This window comes from Acanthochromis polyacanthus, chromosome 13 (genome assembly GCF_021347895.1).
Source record: "Acanthochromis polyacanthus isolate Apoly-LR-REF ecotype Palm Island chromosome 13, KAUST_Apoly_ChrSc, whole genome shotgun sequence".
Taxonomy (NCBI): Eukaryota; Metazoa; Chordata; class Actinopteri; family Pomacentridae; genus Acanthochromis; species Acanthochromis polyacanthus.
Window position 1 is genome coordinate 5397435 of NC_067125.1, and position 23267 is coordinate 5420701.

Below are 23267 nucleotides of genomic sequence, written 5' to 3' on the forward strand. Positions count from 1 at the left end.
CACTTTTAAATGTCTCTGAGAACCTCTCAGTGTTTCTGTCTGGTGGACGGTGAGAGGGATGACTGAGACTCTTCTCACCTTTCAGGATGTTCTGTGCGGTCTGAACACATCGCAGAGAAGGAGAGCAGTACACGAAGTCTATCACTGTGTTGCTCTCTAACAGGGCTTCACCTGGAATCACAGCACAGAGTTAGTATGAATGCACTTCATGCTAACAAACTTCCAGACCCCTGTCGTCCTCCACGGCCTGGTGCTGTACATCGTTCAGATCTACGGTGGTGACGTACCTACTAGTCGAGCCTGTGTGGATCCAAACACAGTGATAGGAGCATCCATGTCGTAGTCTCTCTGTCCGCCCCACAGAGGCAGGCTGGGAGGCATGTTCAGGTTGGAGCGTACGTATCTGCCTGCAGAGCAACAAAAACACACACTGTCATCTAAGAGGCTTTCTTTTTTTAATTCCTGTAATCTTCCTTTCTCCTTTCAAATGAAATTCCAGGCTGGTGGTTAATAAACGTTGATGCACGTTGGATTTCAAACCCTCAGTCTGAGCCTGCAACGCTTTCTAAAATGCTTTCCAGCCGATTGAAGACGTGACCGGGGTAGCTAATGTGAGCTACGGCCTTCTGAGTGCTCACCTTTACTGTCTGAGCAGAGGGAGAGCCAGTGTTTGCCAAAGACCACATCCATCCTCTCACCGTGCCGGCAGACAAAAAGTGTTCGCTTGGGCTGCCGAGAGTGGCCACCGCTGATCCGCAGGACCTGCTGGAATTAAAAGGCTTCAGTAAATGATGAGGCTTTCTGAACACGTGAACAGATAATAGCACACTAGTTACATTCTACTTAAAACATAACAAGTAGCAGTCATGAAAACAAGAATACCTGCATTGGGTGGCAGATGAGGCTGAGGGTGGGAGTGTCTCCAGGACTTGTGTTGTCAGGGCGACGGCTGTCCAGCAGGCCATCAAACATCCCTCTGTCTTTACTGGTTTTATCACTGGGCCCACAGCTGAAGAATGAGTGGGAGCTGTGGTGGACAAGGAGAACAGGCATCAGGTACACAGAGTCATCCAGAATATTTTTACCAGCAATTACACAATTCACCGTTTGTTCTAAAGGAAATATCACCAAATGTTGCAATAGTAGAGGTGTAATGTCACTGATTTAAGGCTTTTAAAACCCTAAGGAAGGAAGGGTTTGTCTTTTTGAGCTGTTTATATGACGCTGAAAGATACATGATGGTGTTGATTGAATATCGAAAGATTTGCCATGATGAAAGCGGTTCATCCTCATGACCTGCCATCATCTGCTCGTGTACATCATCAAATGCTGACATCTTAACAAATGCTGGTTTATCACAGGGCCCAAACAGCATAATGTTATATAATACCGTTCAAAAGTTTGGGTCACTTAGGAATGTCCTTTTTTTGAAAGAAAAGCAGTTTTTTTCAGTGAAGATAACATTAAATGAATCATGAATCCAGTCCAGACATTAATGACTATTCTAGCTGATTTTTTTTAATGTTATTTTAAATTTTCTTTATTTTCACATATAAATCTATACAATCAGAGGCATATATTGTAGACTGATTACATATTTCTGTGAAATAATATAATTTTGCTGTTGTTTAAGTGATAATGATGACTTTATTTTGGGGCGGCATGGCTCAGTGGGTAGAGTGGCCGTCTTGCAACCGAAGGGTTGCCGGTTCGATCCTCGCCCCGTCGTGTTCGAGGTGTCCCTGAGCAAGACACCTAACCCCAAATTGCTCCTGATGGGGTCGTGGTTAGCGCCTTGCATGGCAGCTTCCGCCATCAGTGTGTGAATGGGTGAATGTGATGTATCATGTAAAGTGCTTTGGGTACCTTGCAGGTATAGTAAAGTGCTATATAAATACAGACCATTTTATTTCAGACATATTTTCTAACGGTAACAATTTGTGATTCTATTTAAATTTATATTACAGATGGCATATACAGGGGGAATATGTAACTGTACACAAATTGTTGAATCACGTGCAGTAATTTTCTGGCTGATTTTTACTGGAATATCTCCATAGGGGTACAGAGGAACATTTCCAGCAACCATCACTCCTGTGTTCTAATGCTACATTGTGTTAGCTAATGGTGTTGAAAGGCTCATTGATGATTAGAAAACCCTTGTGCAGTTATGTTAGCACATGGATAGAAGTGAGAGTCTTTATGGAGAACATGGAATTGTCTGGATGACCCTGAACGTTTGAACCGTATCGCATCTGTTTGCTTAGCCTAGCCGCGCTAGACAACCCACGGCAACGAATTTAATTCTCTGCCAGGGTGGGTCTAGTTACCCTCCATAAGGCTCGAGGCTGGATTCTCCTAAAACTGGCCGGACCAATCACCATGAAGTGTAGAGTCAGAAGGCGGGCGTAACTAAGTGACGACAGAGGGGCGACGATTCTGACAGAAACAACCGGCGCACAATAAACAGTTATCTTTCGACTCGGCTTTGGCCACAGCCCTTAAAGATTTGAAGCTAAAATTCAACTTGAAAGATAAACAAAGGACGGCACTGAAGTGTTTCATTGAGAAGAAAGACGTATTTGGACTTATGCCGACGGGATATGGCAAATCCTTAATATACCAGTTGGCTCCGCTGGTTGGGAAGCTAATGGGACTTAGCCACAATCCGCCGGTGCTCTAGGAACTACGTCAGCCTATTCGTTGCGCTGATTGGTTGTATACCTACCCAATTGCTGCAGAGGGACTTCATAGACAACCCTTTAGCCCGCCTCCCTCACTGTCGAGAGTTTCTAGACCCTTGCGTCTTCAGACCTGGGTCTAGCACGGCTAGGCTATCTGTTTGCATAATCTGTTCAACTGCAAATCTGCAATATTAATGTTATGAATATTAATAGTTCTATTAATGTATGATTCTAGAATTCTAGAAAATATTCTGATAATATCTATCATTAGCATAGTCAATAGTTTTTTCTTATCTAACAAAAAGGACAACTAAGAACAACAGTTTATTATAGCCTGAAACTAGGACATATCCACATTTAAAAAGCTGATAACAGAGATTTTTTTTAGCATTCATGATTTCAAGAAATGTCTCAAATGCTGAATCAGTTATCCTAATTGTTAAATTTTTTTTTTTTTTTTGGCCATACCTGTGAATGATTCAACCTTTTCAGTTTTAAGCTACAGATTGGTTTCTGGAAGCCGTCCTGTACTGTCTTTCACAAAAATGTCTTGTTTGTTTTTGCTGTTGCTGAGAGGTTAATCCTTCTATGCTGGTGGTTACATCAAAGAAGCAGTCACCACAACTAGCAGGAATTTCTCCCTGAAATCAAGACTATTCACATTCAATTTCATGACGATCCATCCTTAGACACCTTCAAACTCTACACCCTTTTACTATCTTTTATTATAAGTATCTTTTAGTGTTAAATGGCTGTTTTATTTGTGTTTGTATCATAACCTGTTCACTGTTGAATACTTGTTAATGATCTTTAATCTGTTTAATGTGTTTTGGTGTTGAAGGTGTGAGGTGCTGTGCTCACCCATGGAAGACCCAGGTGTCGGATTCATCGGCCAGGCTGACATAGTTCTCAGGCAGCAGGCCGGACAGCCCGGTGGCCAGCGAGGTCCCGTACACCCAGCCCTCACTGGTGCTACTCTGATCTACCGGAGACATGAAGACAAAATCCCCAGGGACCAGCTCCAGCTCGTCCTCGTTCTGTGGCATGTAGGGATACATCACCCTCAGGGTCTGCAGATGTGACAGGCAGAGGAACGTCAGTCTCTGAGCTCCTGACTGACGTGAGACGAATCATCACATGTCAGGGTGTTTGATGCTGCTGGGTAGTACTGTGTGCGTGAACTGTTAGCATGGATACTAGCTACCTCATGGCTAGCGAAACGAATGTCCCGGGAGAAGAGAACAGCCAACCAATCACAGCCCAGCTTGACTTCGATGCCCTTAGCCAGTTTCTCCAGTGATGGGAGGTGATCGGTGGGGAAGTTGTAGGCCAGAGTTACGTGGAGCTGCTTCTTGTGAGGCTCCACATGGACTTCTGGATGAGAGAGGAGATGTAAAATGAGATAATGATCGGATCTAGACAGCTGCTCTTTTGGTTGAATGTGTACAACGGTGAAAAACATTCACATGAAGACTTTGCAGTAAAGCAAAACTGCGTGAAACTTTAGAGATGAAATCTGAGTGAAACCAGCTACACTCTTTGTGAATCTCTACACGCTGTAATCTGTGCTTCCACCATGAAGCAGAATATGACAGAGCATTAGCGCTAACACCGTGGCTCTAATCTGATTTGGCACTCAGCTGCCTGAAACACTGTTGGGCAGTCACTCCCATTTTCGCCTGTGTTTAATAACAGTCACTGTGGCAGATTGACTGAGCGCTGTAATGACCTAACAAGAGTGCCATCTGGACCAGTCACTGGTGGGAAACAGAGCTGGTCACCACACAGTGATGGACTGATGCTGACAACCACCAAACCAGCAGAACATCCAGCGATGATGACAGGCTGTGAAAGATGGGACAGACTGATGGGAAGACATGCAGCTGAGATCTTTAATACGTTCCACACCCAGGGCACCGTGGGTATATGATGTGCACCTTTCATCCAGAACGCCTGCAGTTCCTACCTGCTTTCCTGGCAGCCTCTGTAGCAAAGTCAGCTGCAAACTGCTTGAGGACGTCGGCCACCTGCTCCTCCACGAAGAGACCGATGAAGTTGGAAGACGTGTAGAGCTCTAGAGGCAGCGGGGTGGGAAAGCGACCCCGCCACTGCTGTACGGTGGCCTGGAGGGCCTCACACAGAGCTTCTACTTTGTGGTCTGCACACTGTGTAGAAGGGAAGAAGAGAACACTCTGTCATAAAGAGGCAATACTGATTCACAATGTGAGTAAAGTATTCAGATGTTCCTAGGCTTTTTAAAGACATACACAGTGATCCCTTACAGATGGTCGCATGAGAAAATGCTGATGTCATAATGAGATATGATTCGTTTTCACATCCACAACACAAGCTGAGAATGACAATACATTAAAGTGACACTGTAGAGATTTTGACAGCTAATAGCACTTGAAAGCAGTGTTTTAGGAGCAGGTGTGTTGAGCCGTACAGCAGTAATCCCACTGAGCAAAGCACGTATAGCTTCCATTCAAAGTTTGGAGTCACTTAGAAATGTCCTTATTTTTGAAACAAAAACTTTTTTGTTCAATGAAGATAACATTAAATGAATAATAAATACAGTGTAAACATTGTTAATGTGGTAAATGACTGTTCTAGCTGGAAACAGCTGATTTTACTGGAATATCTCCATAGGGGTACAGAGGAACATTTCCAGCAACCATCACTCCTGTGTTCTAATGCTACATTGTGTTAGCTGATGGTGCTGAAAGGCTCATTGATGGTTAGAAAACCCTTGTGCAGTTATGTTAGCACATGGATAAAAGTGTGAGTTTTCATGGAAAACATGGAATTGTTTGCAATCAGATCAATCACAGGGTTGCTGTGGATTTCGATTAATCCTGATTAAATATAATTTATATTCATTTGTACCATTAATATCAATTTTTAATCTATATTGATGGCACTTCATTGTGCATGCGCAACCAGACTCAAGAAAGATGGGAATATACCTACTTGGACAAACTTCCCCAAATGCGATGCCAGAGACATTTCAGGGAGTCATTCCGTGCTGCAGATGGGTTCATTGCGTTAAATTTCAAAATTAGATTAATCACGATGATGGATTAATCCACATTAACGCATGATTCTGACAGCCCGAGTAATAACAGCTCTAAATGTACACACCACATTGCCATGGGAACCTACATGTATTCTGTTCAGAAAAGTATGTTTTAATGCTTGGTTCTGATTGGCTATCAGATTAGAACATTGATTACTGTATTGGTATTTACCACAGAGAATATTCAATCAGAACCATTCCTTTCACTTTGAGTTGGCAGAAAGCTCAAGTCATTTCCACGCATCCTTCATAGTGGGACAGTGCTGGATCTAAAAGCGTTTCTTGATGTCATGTTTAAATGGATGAGGTTTAAAGTTTCAGAACTCTAATGTGCAGCTGTCACATTAGAAACAAGCAGCTGCACTGAAAGCACTGAGTGGCAAAATAAATATATTAAATTACAAGATTAATCATTAACAGTTTTCTGCCAGCATTCCACTCCTGTCTAACAGCACATTTTACTGAAATGGATTTTTTAAATCCCTCATAGCTCTGCTTTATAACAACCTTCTACTTGACCGATCTAATCGTTCCATTTTGTGCAGAAGAAGAGTCAAATGACACGTCAAACGCCCCGTTTATGGAAGGCTGGTGAGAAAAGCCCGGTTAACAGAGAAAGATGATAAGCAGCACTATTTTGGTGAGCCAGTCTACACAAAGTAAGTCTGGCTAAGTCACATTTTCTTTGTAGTACAGCCCTCTAATTCCAGTATTCCACTGAGAGCTAGTGGAAGTAACACTGTACCAGCAAAGACAAGAATGAAGCAGACTAAAACCTACAAACACGGATACACACAATGCAAGATTTAAATAATTCACAGATGTTTTATGAAATAAATAAAGTGCATTAGTGAGACATTAGCTGCACTGAGACACAATGAACATGACAGAACATTGCTTGTTTCCAGTGGAACCACGCGGAACTTCTTTAAGTCCAGCCTCAAATCAGCGCCTAGTTGCTCACATGCTGCATGTTGTATCATATTCTTTATGCATTGTTGGTGTTATTTTTGTGACTTTTTTGTCTGAAATGTGGATGGAAAAATATGAAACAAAACAAACATTTTTGCTGTTGAAGGCACTACTCTGCCGAGGCCTGAGCGGTGTGAACCTAAACCACAAAAATGTCTGTCTTTTATTAACTTCATTATAAACTTCTAGTTTGTGAAAAAAACATTGTCTACAAAAAAGGCAACCATCAAAATGACACCATTTGTCAGACCCCAGAACTATGACAATATAACAAATCTGTGGATTTTCAACTTTCTGAAGATCCTTGAACTACTTATGCTTATGTTCTGTGTCATACAACGGAAAAAACAAGCTAAATCCAGACTTTAGATCATCAAAAGCACTTTTTTCTATATGTTCAATTTTAAAATTGTAATCATTTTAATAATTTAAATTTAGAATTATAAACACATACATGTCTGTTCATTAGGGCTGGACCCGAATATCCGAATATTCGTTCGCTACGGCGGTATCCGGATATTAAATTTGGTATCCGAATATTCGCGTGCCCCCCCCCCCCACACACACACACACACACATTGTGTCAAATATTGCTATTTGACACAATGTGATTGTGATTAATTAATTACAAAGCCTGTAATTACTTCGATTAATTTTTTGAATCACATCCCACCACTAGATTTAACTTTTACGCAAAAGAGATTGCAAGTCGTAAACATGCATTTGAGGTTGTTGTCTCTTATGTAAACTCACACAACAGCTCTCATTCAGAAACTAGACCACTCATCACACGTACATAATGACTGCATGTCTGACATAATCTTTAAACACGAGGACAAAAAAAAGAATCATGCATCCAGAAGTGAACTGATATTTGCTCTGTGTCGACTGTGTTGACTGTACGACCTCTGACGGACTTTTAATTTAGGCCGTCAGCAGTCAGGAAAAGTTCATTTGAAGTTCGGCTTCACTCACCATAAAGAACTGGCAGAGAGTGATATGGGGGAAAATGTTGTGGGCTTTGTTTTTGCCACAGGTGACTCTGCTCTGCTGCCAGAAGTGTGAGAGCTGGTTCTGTAGGGGTCCGCTGGGTCGCAGGTAGAGGACAAACTCTCTGGGCAGAGGGTCGTCCAGGAACGGGTCGTCCACGTGGGAAAACAGCCTGCGTGACAGATGGAAAAGTCTCAGAGTGTGCTGCGAGGACAGTGACACAGATTTTAAGAAATTACTTCTGGCGTAAATGAGACCTCAAAATACGAAGTGGGTAAGTACACAGTCCTAAATGCAAATGATTTGAGCTGTGCGATGTGCTCACTGCAGGGCCAGCAGCTTCTTTCTAATTGGAACACTTCCTGTTTTGAACTGAGATTCTGGGACAGAAAACTTTCCTCCTTGTCTGCTTGTCTGCTGATAACGCTGCTCTTGCCAGCAGCAGCAACAGCAGAACTTTGAATGAATAAACTCATTGGCCTTCATTCAACATTTCAAGGGATCTTATTTGCTCCACAACAAATTTGTGCGAGTCGATGTTGCCAAATGCCTTCACAAACACGGTTCAATGGCCAAAAACAGGCTTCAGTTTTCCACCAGTGCTGCTTCAGACACTGTGCGCTCTGAATGAACATTCAGTCCTTATGTGGCCAGAGACAGTTCAAACAGGATCACTGGAGTTCATGGAGAGCCTCAGGGTTCTGTTCTTGGTCTGTTTTGTTTTTACATAAATAATTTAGGTGCTAATGTGCATGGAACTAATTGTCCTGCAGATGTTTTTTTTTTAAATCACAGGTGCATTTTATGAACTACAGTCTGCTTTAAATATGTGTCAGCCTTCCATCACTCAACGCAAACTAGTGGTAAATGTAGATAATGATTATTTTTTAAGGCGCGGTTTTAGTTATTGTGTGTCGTAAACGTCTGAGAAGTTTTTTTATTTTATTTTAGACACAATCTTGCTTCTCTACTTAAAGCCTAGGATAGGGCTCATCAACACTGTCTTGTTGCTCGATGGTTAGCACTGTCGTCTTGCAGCTAGAAAATTCCTTGTTTCGCGTCCCGTCCTTCCCAGGATCTTTCTGCATGGAGTTTTCATGTTCTCCCTGTACATGTATGGATTTTCTTCCACAGTCCAAAAACATGCTGAGGTTAATTGGTGATTCTAACTTGTCTGTAGGTGTGATTATGAGTGCGATTGTTTGTCTCTATTTGTGTCCCTGTGATAGACTCCATCCCCCAGAGACCCTAATGAGGATGAAGCGGTGTATAGATGATGGATGGATGTATACGGATGCATAAGCAACAAGTTAAAATGTTTATCGAAGTACACTGAGGATGTGGTGTTAATTTAAAGGATAAAAAATTAAAGCCATCGATACGTTTCACATTTCCAAACGTTAATTCAAACTTTCACCAAAGCTCTAATTATCTGCTAATATTTCACAACCTCGTTTTGCAATCGCGATCAAAGACGTTTATTTGGCTAACATGGAGAAATAGATGGGAAAGGAAGCCATCACGTTTTCTGCTCCAACCACTTGAAATATTATCTCTCTGGCAGAATTAAAGCACTTTGTAAACTAATATAAAAATGAATGCCTGTGTGTGCTCTCAGAGTACGCTTAACTTTCACTTTGTTTTATATGTTTTTGGCTTATTATTATTTGGACTAAGAACAAACATTTTGGTGACTGAAAACAGTTAAAAATGTTTAATATATTCATTACTTATGGTATTGTCCCATCTAAAAGTCACACAGATGTGCCTTCAGTAGCATTTTTTAGACAAATCTTTACACACTTGTACAGCAGAGGGCAGTAAAACACACACTGCTCTCCAACTGGTGATGTGTACATGTGAATATAGTGCATACACTTTGTTTAAACTCACCAGTCACATGCTGCTTGCACACTCCGACCTCCAGTTGACACCAGAGCTTTGAGCCTGCAACAGAGCACAGGAGAGAAAGACAAATCTGCAATGAACGATGTCCTCAACACGTTACTCGTTTATATTGTAAAACGTGTGCAGTAATGCGGCGTTTAGAAACCCAGAAAGTGCTTCTCTTCTGCGTCAGAACGAGGCTGGCAGCAGATCCTGAGAAGCTTTCTGGTAGCAGATGGTAAATAAAAAGAGAAGCATTCAGGATCCACACCTTTGTAGAAACTCTGCCTACACTAAGAGATTCAAGTGCAGGAGAAATAATGAAATGCAGAGATGCCACTGGTAAACGTAAATGCTAAACTCTCTTCATCAGGCTCCACAGGCTTCAGCTGGGTTGTTTGATAGAGCGTTTATCTGAAAAAAGCTGCTTGTTATTAGAGATAATTAATAAGATTGAATTTAAACCAAAGTATAAAGTTTAAAGACGCTTTCACTCCCCTGGCTCAGGCAAACTGCATGTGGGTCTGTCACCACAAAAAACATCAGATTCTGTTTTTAAAGGAAAACATTGATAGGTGCATGTATAACAGCTTCTATACATTTTCATTTTTAGTTACTGTACCCTGAATTTTTTATTTTTGAAAGAAAGATATTTTGATATTATGTCGTTGCAGTAAAAGCACATAATTCACTTCTTAGCATTAACATCGGCTTCACTCTGCTCCGACTGAAACATCTAAGTGGACAATCATTAACACTAGTTGTAATGCTGCTGAACAAATGGGAGATGAAGCCTGATGAATTAACATTTACGCAGCTTTTATATAATGACATGACTGTCTAAATCAACGGCTGTCTCCATGCTGCAGCTGAGCGAGGGCTTTAATTTTCATTTAACAACATGAAAACATGCTCAGCTTTAGGCACGACGATGTCAGTCTGTTTATTGGTGCATCAACATCCTGTCAAACACTTTTGCCCAGAGCACATTTACATTTTTACCATTTACGTGTGGTACAAATCTCTTAGTTGTTTTTCCAGTAAAACCTACCTACTTTAAGGTGACAACACTTGCAGTTACACATTAAAACAGAATATTTTTATAATTTTTTCCACTCCCACTGTTTGTTCTGCGGAAAGATCAGGGTGTATCGATGAGTAACTGTACTTTGTGTCACACCAGGAATTGAGAATGTAAGTAAAGCACAGATGCTAGCACACACCGGGGGCAGATCAATTATGGACCACGCGTCAGAGGAAGCGTCAGTTCCTCGTAACACGCTGAAAGCACGATGGAAGATATGCAGCAAGAGTAGGATGACATTAACATCATCTCCTTTGACACAAAGCATGAACAAACCACAGAGGGGTGACTCCTCTTAACCATAACCGGGGACTCCTAGTGACTTTTGAAAGTGTTGTTCCTTCACTTGAAGGGCACTGTATCTGCTTACTCTGTGTTTTCTGTATTTATTATCTGCTTTCTGAAGTGTCATCAGTGAGTAATTCAAACAGAGCACAGCAGCTTGCAGCTAATGGTGAGGACAGATGTCTCAGTGTCTGTGTAATCCGGCATGGCAATTAACCAAGTTTTAATTCGCCGTGCAACGCTTTATCAGAGACTAAAGACCCGCTTAAATGAAAGAAACAGAGAGCCCATTCACGCCTCCACCCTTACCTCAGAATCACCTGGAGGTTTGGCTGATAAGCAGGAGAAGGAACAGCACATCAGATTATTCACATTAGAGCCACAGAATCCAATTAGCCAACACTCAGGAGATAGGAACTTGTACATGCTAATGTGGTTTTCATCTCTGGGGAGCAAGCAGCTTCCTCGTCACAGCTTGAGATATTGTTCCCGGGGGTGGGGCTGGTGGAGGAGTCTGCTGGAACACACATCGTATGTGGCTGCATCCTGACACTCTGTTAGGATTTAATTATTACAGGTCTTTGAAGGCGGCTGCCGGCTGCTAACATTCCTGGATGAAACACCAAAGATTTGCTTATATCGTCGTCCAGTCACCTGGATTTATCCTTTTAAATGTTTTCATTTGTAACAGCAACGACAAACAAAACATCTAAAGCATGCAGTGCTCTCGTTAGATTTGTCCTGGCTATTCAACATTGTGTGTCAAACATTACCATTAATGCAACAGGGAACTAATACTTGAAAGAAGTATAATGAATCATATATTGCATGTAGGGCTGGGCGATAAATTGAATTAATTAGATTAATTCTACTTTATAGAACCTGACGATTTGAAAATTTGCCAAATCGTAAAATCGAGGCGAGCTTAAATATATAACAATACAGATTATTCTTCTGCCTTTCACAACTTGTGCACTGGCGTTTGCCTCTCATCTCCTTCCGCCAAAACACTCACACCCCCGTCATGGCGGACAGAACAGCAGACGAAGAGTTGGTCGCTAGAAAAGGGCCTCATGTTACATCGATTATATGGAAGCGGTTCGGCTTTGACAAGACTGACACAGAGCAAACTACAGTCATGTGCAAGGTTTGCAAAAGTACTGTGAAAACGAAGAGTAGCAGCACAACTAACCTCTTTCAGCACCTCCGGCAGAGGCATCCTAAAGAATGGGAAGAGTGCTGCAGCTACGGGAGTGCGGCATGGCTAGCACTAGCCATAGCAAACAGACCGCAAAAAAACAACAAAAATAAATTAAAATCGTCATCGTCCAAGATGACTAAAAAAAAAATTGAGATTTTATTTTGTGGCCATATCGCCCAGCCCTAATTGCATGCTATGTGAAACAGAATGCCTGCAGTCCACAGCAGCTGATAACACAACTAGCGAGCTAGGACACAGTGCGATTGAGAACACTAGACTTAAGTTTCTAGTAAAAACATGTTGCACAGTGTCTGCTGTATTTCTGAGCTAGCAGCCGCTAAAATGCTAAAAAGCAGAGCAGACGTGCGTGCTTTCTGCCTTCAGAGGCTGTATTTATGCAACTTTAAAAGTCAAATCTGTAAATTCTACCCAACTTTGAATGTAAATACACAACAATGCAGTAAGATTCTGCAGCATATAGCAAAAGAAACATTTCTGTGTTTTTCATCTGGTTATAATTTTGAATACAAGACTTTGTAGGTCTTTACAAATATTGCTGATGTGTGAACAAACATCACAGGACACATATTGGGTTTGTGTGGTTTGTCTTTTGAATTATGATGCCATAGCAACCACTTCATTTGCAGTTACACCGCAGATTCAGCTGGGCCGCTGGTGTTACCAACACTAGAAAAACGGTGACTCTACATACAACACACGTTTTACGATTTACATTTTAATTTTGCTTTCATAACCGACGTTCCCTGTCTGAGCACAGCCTGCAGTTCAGTTGAAAAGTCTCAAGAATGTTTGTGATTGTTCCGTCATGGCTTGAATTTTAAAGAATCTAAAATAAATGGTTTATTTTGGGGGAATTTTTGAAGGAGATACGGAGAATAAAAGTATTTTTTCACATCACATGTACAGCGGAATATACTGTATATACAAAAGAGGCTACAGAGGGAAAAAAAACTTTTTTGTGCAGCTTCACCACAGTGAGCTCAGCAAGCAGCACTTGTGACCACAGCAGGGACAGTCAGATACACCAGCGTCAGCTCGCTGGTGTTCTAGCGGCTGCTTGGGTTTTATGAAGCTGCTGTCCCACAGGTGAAGACCTACATAGCTCTGCACATGTGTGTGAGAGAATGAATGTGAGAAAGAAGGAAGACAGAGGAGGAGCAGCGGCTGAAGGAAGCAGTTTAGGGAAGGGCCTTAAACCACTCCAACAAACACCCCCGCACACAAGCAGTAAATCAAGCTGAAGTGGAGAACATCAAAGAAAGGTTTGCCGCACACTATCTGACACCTGAGTGACATTTAGTGTTAATAAAGGTACGAAACATAACATTTCACCACCGCCATAAGAAAGAACTGGAAAGGAGAAGTGGACCCTGTGATACATCTGTCATTCAATTTGTCACCGCGTTAGTCAGTGCGTAAAAAGCCGATACGTAAATGGAACTCTGCTTTGGGCATTTAAGACGTGTGAAAATCCACTGAAAATGCCATTATAACCACAGTGGAGTCAGTCAGAAGTGGAAGCAGGAAACTATTTTTCCTGGTTCCTTGTTTTGTTGTGAATAATGTGCAGCTCAACAGATAAGGGACTGCACAGATGGAAAACACAGCTGCGTCAGACGTGAGTTAAAGAAATGATTTTAAAGGTATTGATAAGCAGTTATCAGTTCCATTTTAAGAAATGCTCACTGTGCTCCGCTGGATTACTTTTACAACCCAAACGATTAATAACTAAATCCTTCAACTGAACATTGATTGTCCGGTTGTAGCTGAGCACCTGTTCCTCCCCATGCCTAAACAGCATGACTGGATCTGATTTAATCAGGCCGATTGTCTGCAGTTGTCAGCTTTTTAGGTGGTGGTTCATTTTTAGCCTGCCTAAAAACCATAAATAAATGGGTATAACTGTAAGGAATCCATGAAACTGTGTATTTGCCTGCGCTAATGTACCATTAGCTGAAAATGTTGCCATGTCTAGCAAACTAATTTATTACCAAAGCTGCAACCTTACCCAGCGTTACTCAGCACCAAAGTCACAGATCATGTCCTACCAGCTAACTGTTAGACTGAGGAGCTGCAGCTTCCACCGTGTAGGATTTCCTTAATGTGTCGACACTGGTCCTGAGCTTTGTTGTACCAGACATGAGGCTAATGTTGGCAGCTCTGTCCTGTTGTATCGTATTTAGAGATGCTTTACTTTGCGTCTGTCTTCCTTCTCAAAGCCAGTTTCTTGTAACATTACAACTACAGCTGTGTGATATTAATGAAAAAAAACATCAATATTTAGATTTTGATGATCCATTTCAGGGCTACACAGTAGGGCTGGGCGATATTAATTAGATTAATTCACCTTTTTAAAACCTGACAATTTGAAAATTTGCCAAATCGTAAAATCGAGGCGAGCTTCAGTATATAACAATACAGATTCTTCTTCTGCCTTTCATGACTTGTGCACTGGCGTTTGCTTCCGCCTCACATCTCCTTCCGCCAAAACACTCACATCCCCGTCATGGCGGACAGAACAGCAGACGAAGAGTTGGTCGCAAGAAAAGGGCCTCATGTTACATCGATTATATGGAAGTGGTTCGGCTTTGACAAGACTGACACAGAGCAAACTACAGTCGAGTGCAAGGTTTGCAAAAGTACTGTGAAAACGAAGAGTAGCAGCACAACTAACCTCTTTCAGCACCTCTGGCAGAGGCATCCTAAAGAATGGGAAGAGTGCTGCAGCTACGGGAGTGCAGCATGGCTAGCACTAGCCATAGCAAACAGACCGCAAAGAAACAACAAAAATCGATTAAAATCGTAATCGTCCAAGATGACTTAAAAAAAATCGAGATTTTATTTTTGGCCATATCGCCCAGCGCTACAGTGCTCGGTTCGTGTCCTGGTCCGAGTCTGGGATCTTTCTGCATGGAGTTTGCATGTTCTCCCTGTTCATATGTGGGTTTTCTCCAGGTTCTCCAGCTTCCTCCCACAGTCCAAAAATATGCTGAGGTTAATCGGTGATTCTAAACTGTCTGTAGGTGTGAATGAGAGTGTGATTGTTTGTCTCTATGTGTAGTCCTGTGATAGACTGTTACCTGTCCAGGTGTCCCCTGCCTTCACTGTAAGTCAGCTGGGATAGACTGAGATAGAATGAGAATTAAGCGGTGTATAGATAATGGATGGAGGTATGGATGGACGGATGATCCGTTCCAACAAAGACAAACAGAAAAAGAAAAATAACATTAGATAAAAAAGAAAGCAAACTCTGCTCTGAGGTAAACTGACCTAACATCAATAAGATATAATAAATAAACATTAAAGCAACACTGGAAAACCGGATGTGCGCAGAAGGCGGCGTCCACGTGGAGAACGACGGGGAGCAGCATGCTTCATGATCAAGAAATATGAGTGGCTGACAGGGAGGGGCCACACTTGTCACAGATCTGTCATTGTTTCCATGTCTACAAGATTTAATCTGATCAGCAAGTGATTAACTGGAACATTATCTGCATATTTAAAAAATGCTCCATTCACGCAGATATGTACCACAATGTTCGAATAATCCTAACTGTCACCACTGTCACAGCATGCTTTTAGTGAGGATGGAAAGCTTGACAAACGTAGTCAGAGTAAGTAAAGGGAGCAGGGGTGAGCTAAGGGTCAGGTGACTCAGTCTTGGGGTAACTGTAACCTTTGCTGAAGTACAGAGCTCAACCGTTTCTCAGAAAAAGCCACTGGTGTACACAAACTCAGACATTTTTCTACTACAGTTTATTCAGACGAGTCCTCGCTTGCAAACATGTAGATGAAAAGGTGGAGACGGGCAGAAAATAAACACAGCAGTGAGTAATTTGTATAAAGGAGCGATTGCACAGCGCTTTGGATAATTATCATCACGAGTAAATAATCCCATAATGATACAGAGCATGACCACACTGTCACCACACACACCCGGGACTCACAAACTTGGGTGAGGTTCTTAGCACACAATCTGGTGAGTCAAAAGTCGAATCATAACGTGATCGAAGGGAATTCTCAAGAGTGAATGTGCTGACACCTGTCAGTCTGAAAATGGCTCCAAGTGTAATCCTGAAGCTCAGAGGCTTCATCAAATTACAGCAATACTGTTCAGGAGCTTAAAGCGCCGCATGAATGTTTGCACAAGGGGCTGTATTTACAACATGCTTCCAAGAAAAATGTGTACAAAAAGTTGTCCAATAAGCCGTCCCTGCAGACTCTGCTTCCAGGAAGACAAAAATAGCCAGCATGGCCAAAAGCATCGATTAGTAAGAAAAACAGGAGGGTAAAACGTGTGAACAACACTTGAATGATTCTCAGGACTTCTGCTCAATGAACAGATGACTCACTGCTGGGTTTTTGTGGCTGGCATGGCCCCTGGTATGTCTGGGGAAAAGCAAACACTGCATTCCAGGTTAAGACTTGTGCATGCGGTGGCAGGGTGTCTCAGCTAGCAGAGGCTTTGCTGCGCTACGACCTGTGTGACTTTCAGACCCACGAGATGATGCAACACGATAACCAGAAATGCACCTCAGAATGGCAGGAGAACAAGAAACTTACGGTTCAGTTTAGGAACACTGGAACCCAGGCCCCGCACAAGCAAACCTAGCTTGAGCGCAAACAAACGTCTCTGAGCTGAAGTGAATTTATGCCAAGGAGCCAAAATTCCTCCACAGCACTGAGCGAGAATCACTGCTGCTGCTCAGCTGCACGAGCATTAAATGTGGGGGAACCAGTTACTGAGCATTTGATATTCTATAGTAGTCAGTAAAGGTGTTTTTTCACTACTGATGTAATATAATAGACCCTCCAGAAAAACGCGATTATGCGATCGCATGAAATCCCGCATTAATCACCAAAATGCCGCTGATTATGCGGGGGTCAATTATTCCCCAAAAGGCCGCATAATCCCCGCAAAACAGCGCATAATTCCCGCAAGAATCTCACATTTCCACGAAAAAAAGAGAAATATGCGGGTCTCGCTTGATTTCACAATTTCCACATAAAATGAGAAAACTATAACCGATATAAATGGAGTTGTGAGTTTTTATGTGATGCCCGGCCTGACGTCATCAGTTCACGCATTCACACACACACTAGAAGCACGAGCTGATGCGGAGACGAAAAACAAGAACGGCGAATGCTCAAAGATCACATTTACCTACGAACATTTCAGCCAGAGAGCGGGCAAAACAGTACCCAGATTTACTGCACGAAAGTGGGGGGAAACTTTTTTGCATCCCGTTTAACATCGTTCTGGAGCACCGAAGAAAATCAACCGTGTTGCGGGTAGTTTGCTCTACCTCAAAGTATAACTAAGCAGAAAGAATGCTTTATTTCTGAGAAATTTGTGATTGAGGAATGTTTAAGTCCTGCTTAAGCTGATAATAAATGAAACACTGGCAGCACTTACTGTGATGTGTCTTGCATGTAGTATGTCTGTTTATCTTTATGCTGCTCTTTTTCATTCAGTAGTAGCCTAGTAACAGGATGTAGGAGAAGAATCACCTTTTTTCCCAGTTCTTACATATTTCGTATCTTTTTGCATATTTCACAACTATTCGCATACTTTGCAACGTTCTACAATTTCCCCGCATAAAATGGCATAAAAACCCCGCATATTTATTTGCATAATCAAGGATTTTAGCCCATGGAATCAAGGATTTTAGTCTGCGGAATCAAGGATTTTTGCCCACGTTTTTCTGGAGGGTCTAATATAAACACAGCAGAATAAGACATTTTTAACACTTACAAAACTACAGGGTTATTACATGATGCATTAAAGCAGCACTCCAGCGATTCAGCATTGCACCTCCATAAAGTTATGAGGCATGTGGCATAAAATTATCCATCTATTATCTGTACACCACTTAATCCTCATTAGGGTCATGGGAGGGCTGGAGTCTATCCCAGCAGAGGACACCTGGACAGGTAACAGTCTATCACAGGGTTACACATAGAGACAAACAATCACACTCACATTCACATCTATGGACAATTTAGAATCACCAATAACCTCAGCATGTTGTTGGACTGTGGGAGGAAACTGGAGAAAACAGGGAGAACATACAAACTCCATGCAGAAAGATGCCAGGGATGCGAACCAGGCCTTAAATTATAAATTCTGTATAACACAAAATAAACATTAAAATCAAAGTGTCAGAGGCAGACGTATCTAGCCAGTGCAACTCTCAACCTTGTAAACTCTGTAGTTTTTCAGATTCTATGTCACCAGCATGCATCACTGGCTTCCTGTCAAATATAAATCCTCGGCCAGATGACGAGATGCTTAGTGTGATATGACGGCTGATATCAGGTGATTACAGAGCGCTAAGACCCTGTCGTGACTTGGCTGAGAGGCATCATTGATTGGTGATTAGCTTTTGCTGCGCTATGTTTGCAGAGGAGTAAACGGAGCTCATGAGCCCCTTCCACACTCCTCTCTGTTAATCTGCTGCCATCTGAACACGTCAGCTTCATGTCTGAATGAACACTGCTCGCTTTATGTCCAGCTTACTAGGAAGAATGAACATTTCTCTGTCGGTTTCAGCACATCAAGTGAATTAGTTTGTTAGTACCTGCAGTGTTGTGTAAGGGATGCTTTGTATCTGAAAGAGAGAAAGGTTAACTCAATAAAAGGTCTTTTTTTTTTTTGCACCTGTGTTTTCAGATTCCCCAGAACAACCTCCACTCCCTTTTTTTAAAGCATCCTCTCAGGGTTTCCATAGCTGTGGGTTGTTGTTTCACAAGTGAGCCCTGAGCTGAGTCAAACATGTCAATTAGAGGCCAGCGGGGACTAAACACAGCACGGAGCTTTTTTTGGGAGCAAACTAATTTCAGTTTGAATCATGAAAGAAATCAAACCTGATGCGTTCGGAAGGCTGACGGTAGAGCCGCCTGGCCTGAGGTTTGCTGATCAAAGCTGTGAGTGATCAGTTAGGTCTGGTGGGAACAGAGAGCTGCCTCGCTAAAGCCTCAAAGGCCAGCTACTCACCGCTCCCTCAGTCTATGTGATGACAGTGCAGCTCAGCCCTCGACAACGTTCGCCCTAATGCCGCTGAGCAGAAGTCCGTGGCTTCAAGGAGTCGCTGTCACAGCATAAAATCAAGCTGTCAACCAAAACCACAGCCAGAACCATCACTTCTTTCTCTCACTGATCTTGGTTTGTACAGACACCAGCTCTTACAGAAGCACTGGAGGACACATGAAGCTCTGACATATCTTAATGGTACGATGTAGAAAAGCCACCAGTTAGGCTAGTTATTAAGGGGCTTCTCTCTGCTAGTTTTGATTGAAACATTTTTAGTTTGTTAAAAGACTACTGGTAAAATCCTGTTTCCCAAAGACAAATATTGCTTTTAAAGAATAGCTACAAATTATGTACCAGAAAATGACAGAGCAACTGCAGTGACGAACGTACAGGAAGCATCAAAGGAAGCTAGCTTTGACGCTAACTTCAACTGGTCAGCACACAAACCAGGCGGTACGGTCCTCTCAGCAATGAAGAAACATCACTAGGGCTTCAGTTGTGTGGGGATATCAGTTAACACCGTTTTGCCACCAGCCAATAATGTGGTGCGAGTCATTTTGGGCTATTAATGTGCCATCAAAGCCACAGTTAGATGAGGAGATAATGTTTTTGTGTTCAGTGCAGGACGAGCTGAACCTTCCAACGACTCTTCTTCACTGAGCGTAGCCAAGATTTCACAAATACTGAGCTCATGAGTTCAAGCATTCCCCTTTTCTGATGCAACAAAGAACATATTATATTATAGTTAATTATATATTTTTTTAAAAACCCTAGAAGTCTAAATGCAGTTTTAATATCTTTTCCCTACTGAGAGGAAAACATTTCTACAAGAGGAATAAGGCAAAATTCATCATCTCTACCTTTTTATGTATTTATATTTATTTCATGTACTGATTATATAATATCCAATGGAAATGGAAAGACTTGAAACATCAGACTAACCATTTCATGCATGGTGCCCACTACTGTGGTCAGTTATTCTAGCTTCAACTACAGCCACATTATCCCCAATAATTAGTCCAAACCAGCAGTGGATGATCTCCCAAACCTTCTCTCTACATGATCTTTATCTTTACTCATCACCAGTGGAATATCTGTCAGAGAACTTTTATAGAAACCAAAAATATTAATATTATGCAAAAAAAAAATTTATTCTCTTGAGTTCCCCACATCACTGATAATTGTCTGTTTGTCAGGGCCTTATGTGCAAATTTAGTGGGGAAAAGAAACAAAAAAGGTGTTAATTTTTGCAAGTGTGTGCATTTTTATTATTATTATTATTATTAATAATAATAATACATTTTATTTGAAGGCGCCTTTCTCAGCACTCAAGGACTCAGACAGACAAACATATTCATATATACACAAAATACACATATATTTTTTAAAAAATCAGATATGATCCTATTTGCATAATTAAGCAAACAACTTTAGAAACCTTCTAATAAAAAAAAATTATTGTCTTAATCTAAGTAATGTTCTGGGAAAGTTTTATTATGATGCCTGCTAGTTTAAATGTTTCGCCGATGCATGTGTAGTATTTAAGCCGTGTATGCTGATTTAAATAATACATATTAACATGTTTAAAGTCATGTTTGAGAACACTAATCACGCACACATGAAAGGGTTAAATACCCACCGTGTGCAGCTTTTCCACTGTAGACTGCACTGTAAACTTTCCCCAAGTTGTATCATGTTAGCTAGAAAGCTACAGTAATCACCAAATACAGAAATAATTCAATACTGCATTCAGTCATAAAACTGCATTAGACTCATATTTTAAATGTGGATGACATAATATCTCACAGTAATTGTACGTTAACAATAATCAGAATAAAAAGCTTAGCTGCAGCCTTCAGATTTGTGTCAGACGTCCAGTACAGGCCACATGTATTAGTGGAGCTGTGCTGGTCACCACTCCCTGCGTCCCCATGACACATCAACTGTTCCACAGCTGTTTCACCGCCTAACAGCCCCAACAAAAACTCTCCGAGGCTCTCCACCTGTGAGCCTGCAGAACAGTGTGGGCTGAGAGCTGACTGAATGTAAGCTCTTTGTAGGGAAACGTCCCCTGATGATGATTTTCCCCATCACCAATGTAAAAAGACGAGAAAAAAACTTAACTAAATACACCCTCGGAGAGGCACACTGGATTTTCTCACTCTTAAAATAAACAAAGAGCGCAAAGGTTGTTTCACTTTGAGCTGCTCCATCTGTTCTCTGCTCAAAAGTGTAGCATGGCGTGTACACAATACAACCATTTCCTGCCTCATTTTAGAAAGCGTTACACACTTTGTCGTCCATCAATTAACGCAGAAAGAGTCGATCTATCACCTTAAAGGCATTTATTGTGAGAAAACCACTTGCTCATTCTCGCCCACGGAGATGTGAAAGCAAGTTTTCCAACCGTAGAGAGATCCTCTGTGAGCCGCTCGACTCACAGAGACAGGAAGAGAAACAGACAAGGCAGTGAGCAACACGCCCACGCAACACTGCTCAGACCTACACATCATGCAGCAAATAATGTTTAACTTTAACACCAGGCACAATACAGTACAGCCTAAAACACTGCAGGTAATAGAAAGAAACCCCACAGAATGTAGAAGCCTGTTCGTGACAATAATATTCAAAATGGAAAAAGCGGTAGACTAAAAGTCAAAGGAAGTGGGGACAGAGGTTAGAGTCTATGTGCTCTAGTTTGGTAGCTGAATGAAAAAAGACCCTCTGTAAACATGATAAATGTCAAATCTCACTGCGGTCAACAATAGCTGTCGACAGTTCGCATAAATATATACACCCCCTGTCAAAAGTTTTGGGACGCTTTCTCATTCAAATGAATGAGAAAGCGTCCTAAAACTTTTGACAGGGGGTGTAGTTACATGCAGTGCAAGCTTATTATCCACTGTGTAGCTTATAAATGCATATGACTGCAAATACTCCTATCGTACAGAAGCTGTGCTGCGTATAAATCCTGTTTGCTACCTCTGTGCAGCCTGCATTAAAGCAGAAAACACTGGGTTGCACTTTGCTCTGCGTAAGACGATGCAATAATTATCAGTGGCTCTCGGAACAAATCAGACGCTAATTAGGATAGACTGATCACATCCGGGAAATTAATAATTAATTCATTAAAGTATGAATTGTTTTTTCCATCGCGGCGTTATCGTGGTGTGGCGTGACTCACTGTTTAATGAGAAAATAACCCCCCTCCTGTCGACGCAAGAAAACCTGGCCTTCTTTTGTGCCCACATCTTTAGTCATTTATTTTCCACACTGCTCAGTTATAACCTTCAAAATGTTCCAAATTCACCCTAAAAAATAAACTGACATTTGTGAATCATAATGGTCTCGAAAAAAAAACTAGAAATAATTTATACCACTGTATGTTGGTGATCCCTGTTTCAAAGACGGAGGTGCTACGGCTTACTAATCTGAAGCTGAATTAGCGGTGCATCTCCTGAAGTCCACACCAAAATAACCACACAGACAAAACCTTGAAGGAGGACTTCACCATGTTAAACACTGGAGTGTGCTGGGCAGGGCAGCCATATTACTGCAAACACGGAGGAAGACGTGAATGTCCTCGAGTGTGGTAGAGCTGAAGACTGCAAAAAGAAAAAATAAAATGTGAGGGTGTGGAGCTAGAAAGCAGTGATCTTACCAGACCTCTGCAGCCCGCCTCTCATTTCTGCTTGAGGCCACAGGCTTCATGAGTCTCTACGAGGATAAAACAAGCGAATCTCTGACCCAGCTGTTGGTGTACTGCATAGGTGGAAAGGTTTTGATTTAAAAGAAATGACGTGTGAATAAATGTCTTTAGTTCCGCTGCATATGTCTGAAACCACTTTTTAACTGTCCACCATGGAACTGATACTGTAGTGCAGTAGAATGAATGGATTGATTTATTTTATAAGACTTATTTTTGGCCTTTTAGGTTTTGTTCTACAGGACAGTAGAGAGAGAGAGAGAGAGAGACAGGAAATGTGGGGAGAAGAATGAGGGAAGGACCTGCAGCAAAGAGCCATGGGCTGGAT

General features: G+C 41.7%; 1 protein-coding gene across 2 annotated transcripts in view; it reads right to left on the minus strand.

The window, feature by feature from the left end:
* LOC110960582 (ubiquitin-associated and SH3 domain-containing protein B-like) overlaps window positions 1-23267 on the minus strand; it is a 60639-nt gene that overhangs the window by 7312 nt on the left and 30060 nt on the right. The window contains exons 2-10 of one of the 2 annotated variants that reach the window (XM_022207867.2): window positions 9616-9669; window positions 7708-7894; window positions 4651-4849; window positions 3889-4058; window positions 3546-3754; window positions 883-1027; window positions 639-762; window positions 288-407; window positions 79-171 (exon numbers count right to left, since the gene is read on the minus strand). In XM_022207867.2, the coding sequence (XP_022063559.1) occupies window positions 79-171; window positions 288-407; window positions 639-762; window positions 883-1027; window positions 3546-3754; window positions 3889-4058; window positions 4651-4849; window positions 7708-7894; window positions 9616-9669 (1301 nt within the window). Of the gene's footprint in view, window positions 1-78; window positions 172-287; window positions 408-638; window positions 766-882; window positions 1028-3545; window positions 3755-3888; window positions 4059-4650; window positions 4850-7707; window positions 7895-9615; window positions 9670-23267 lie in introns of both variants that reach the window. The other variant, XM_022207866.2, reaches the window with a different exon arrangement.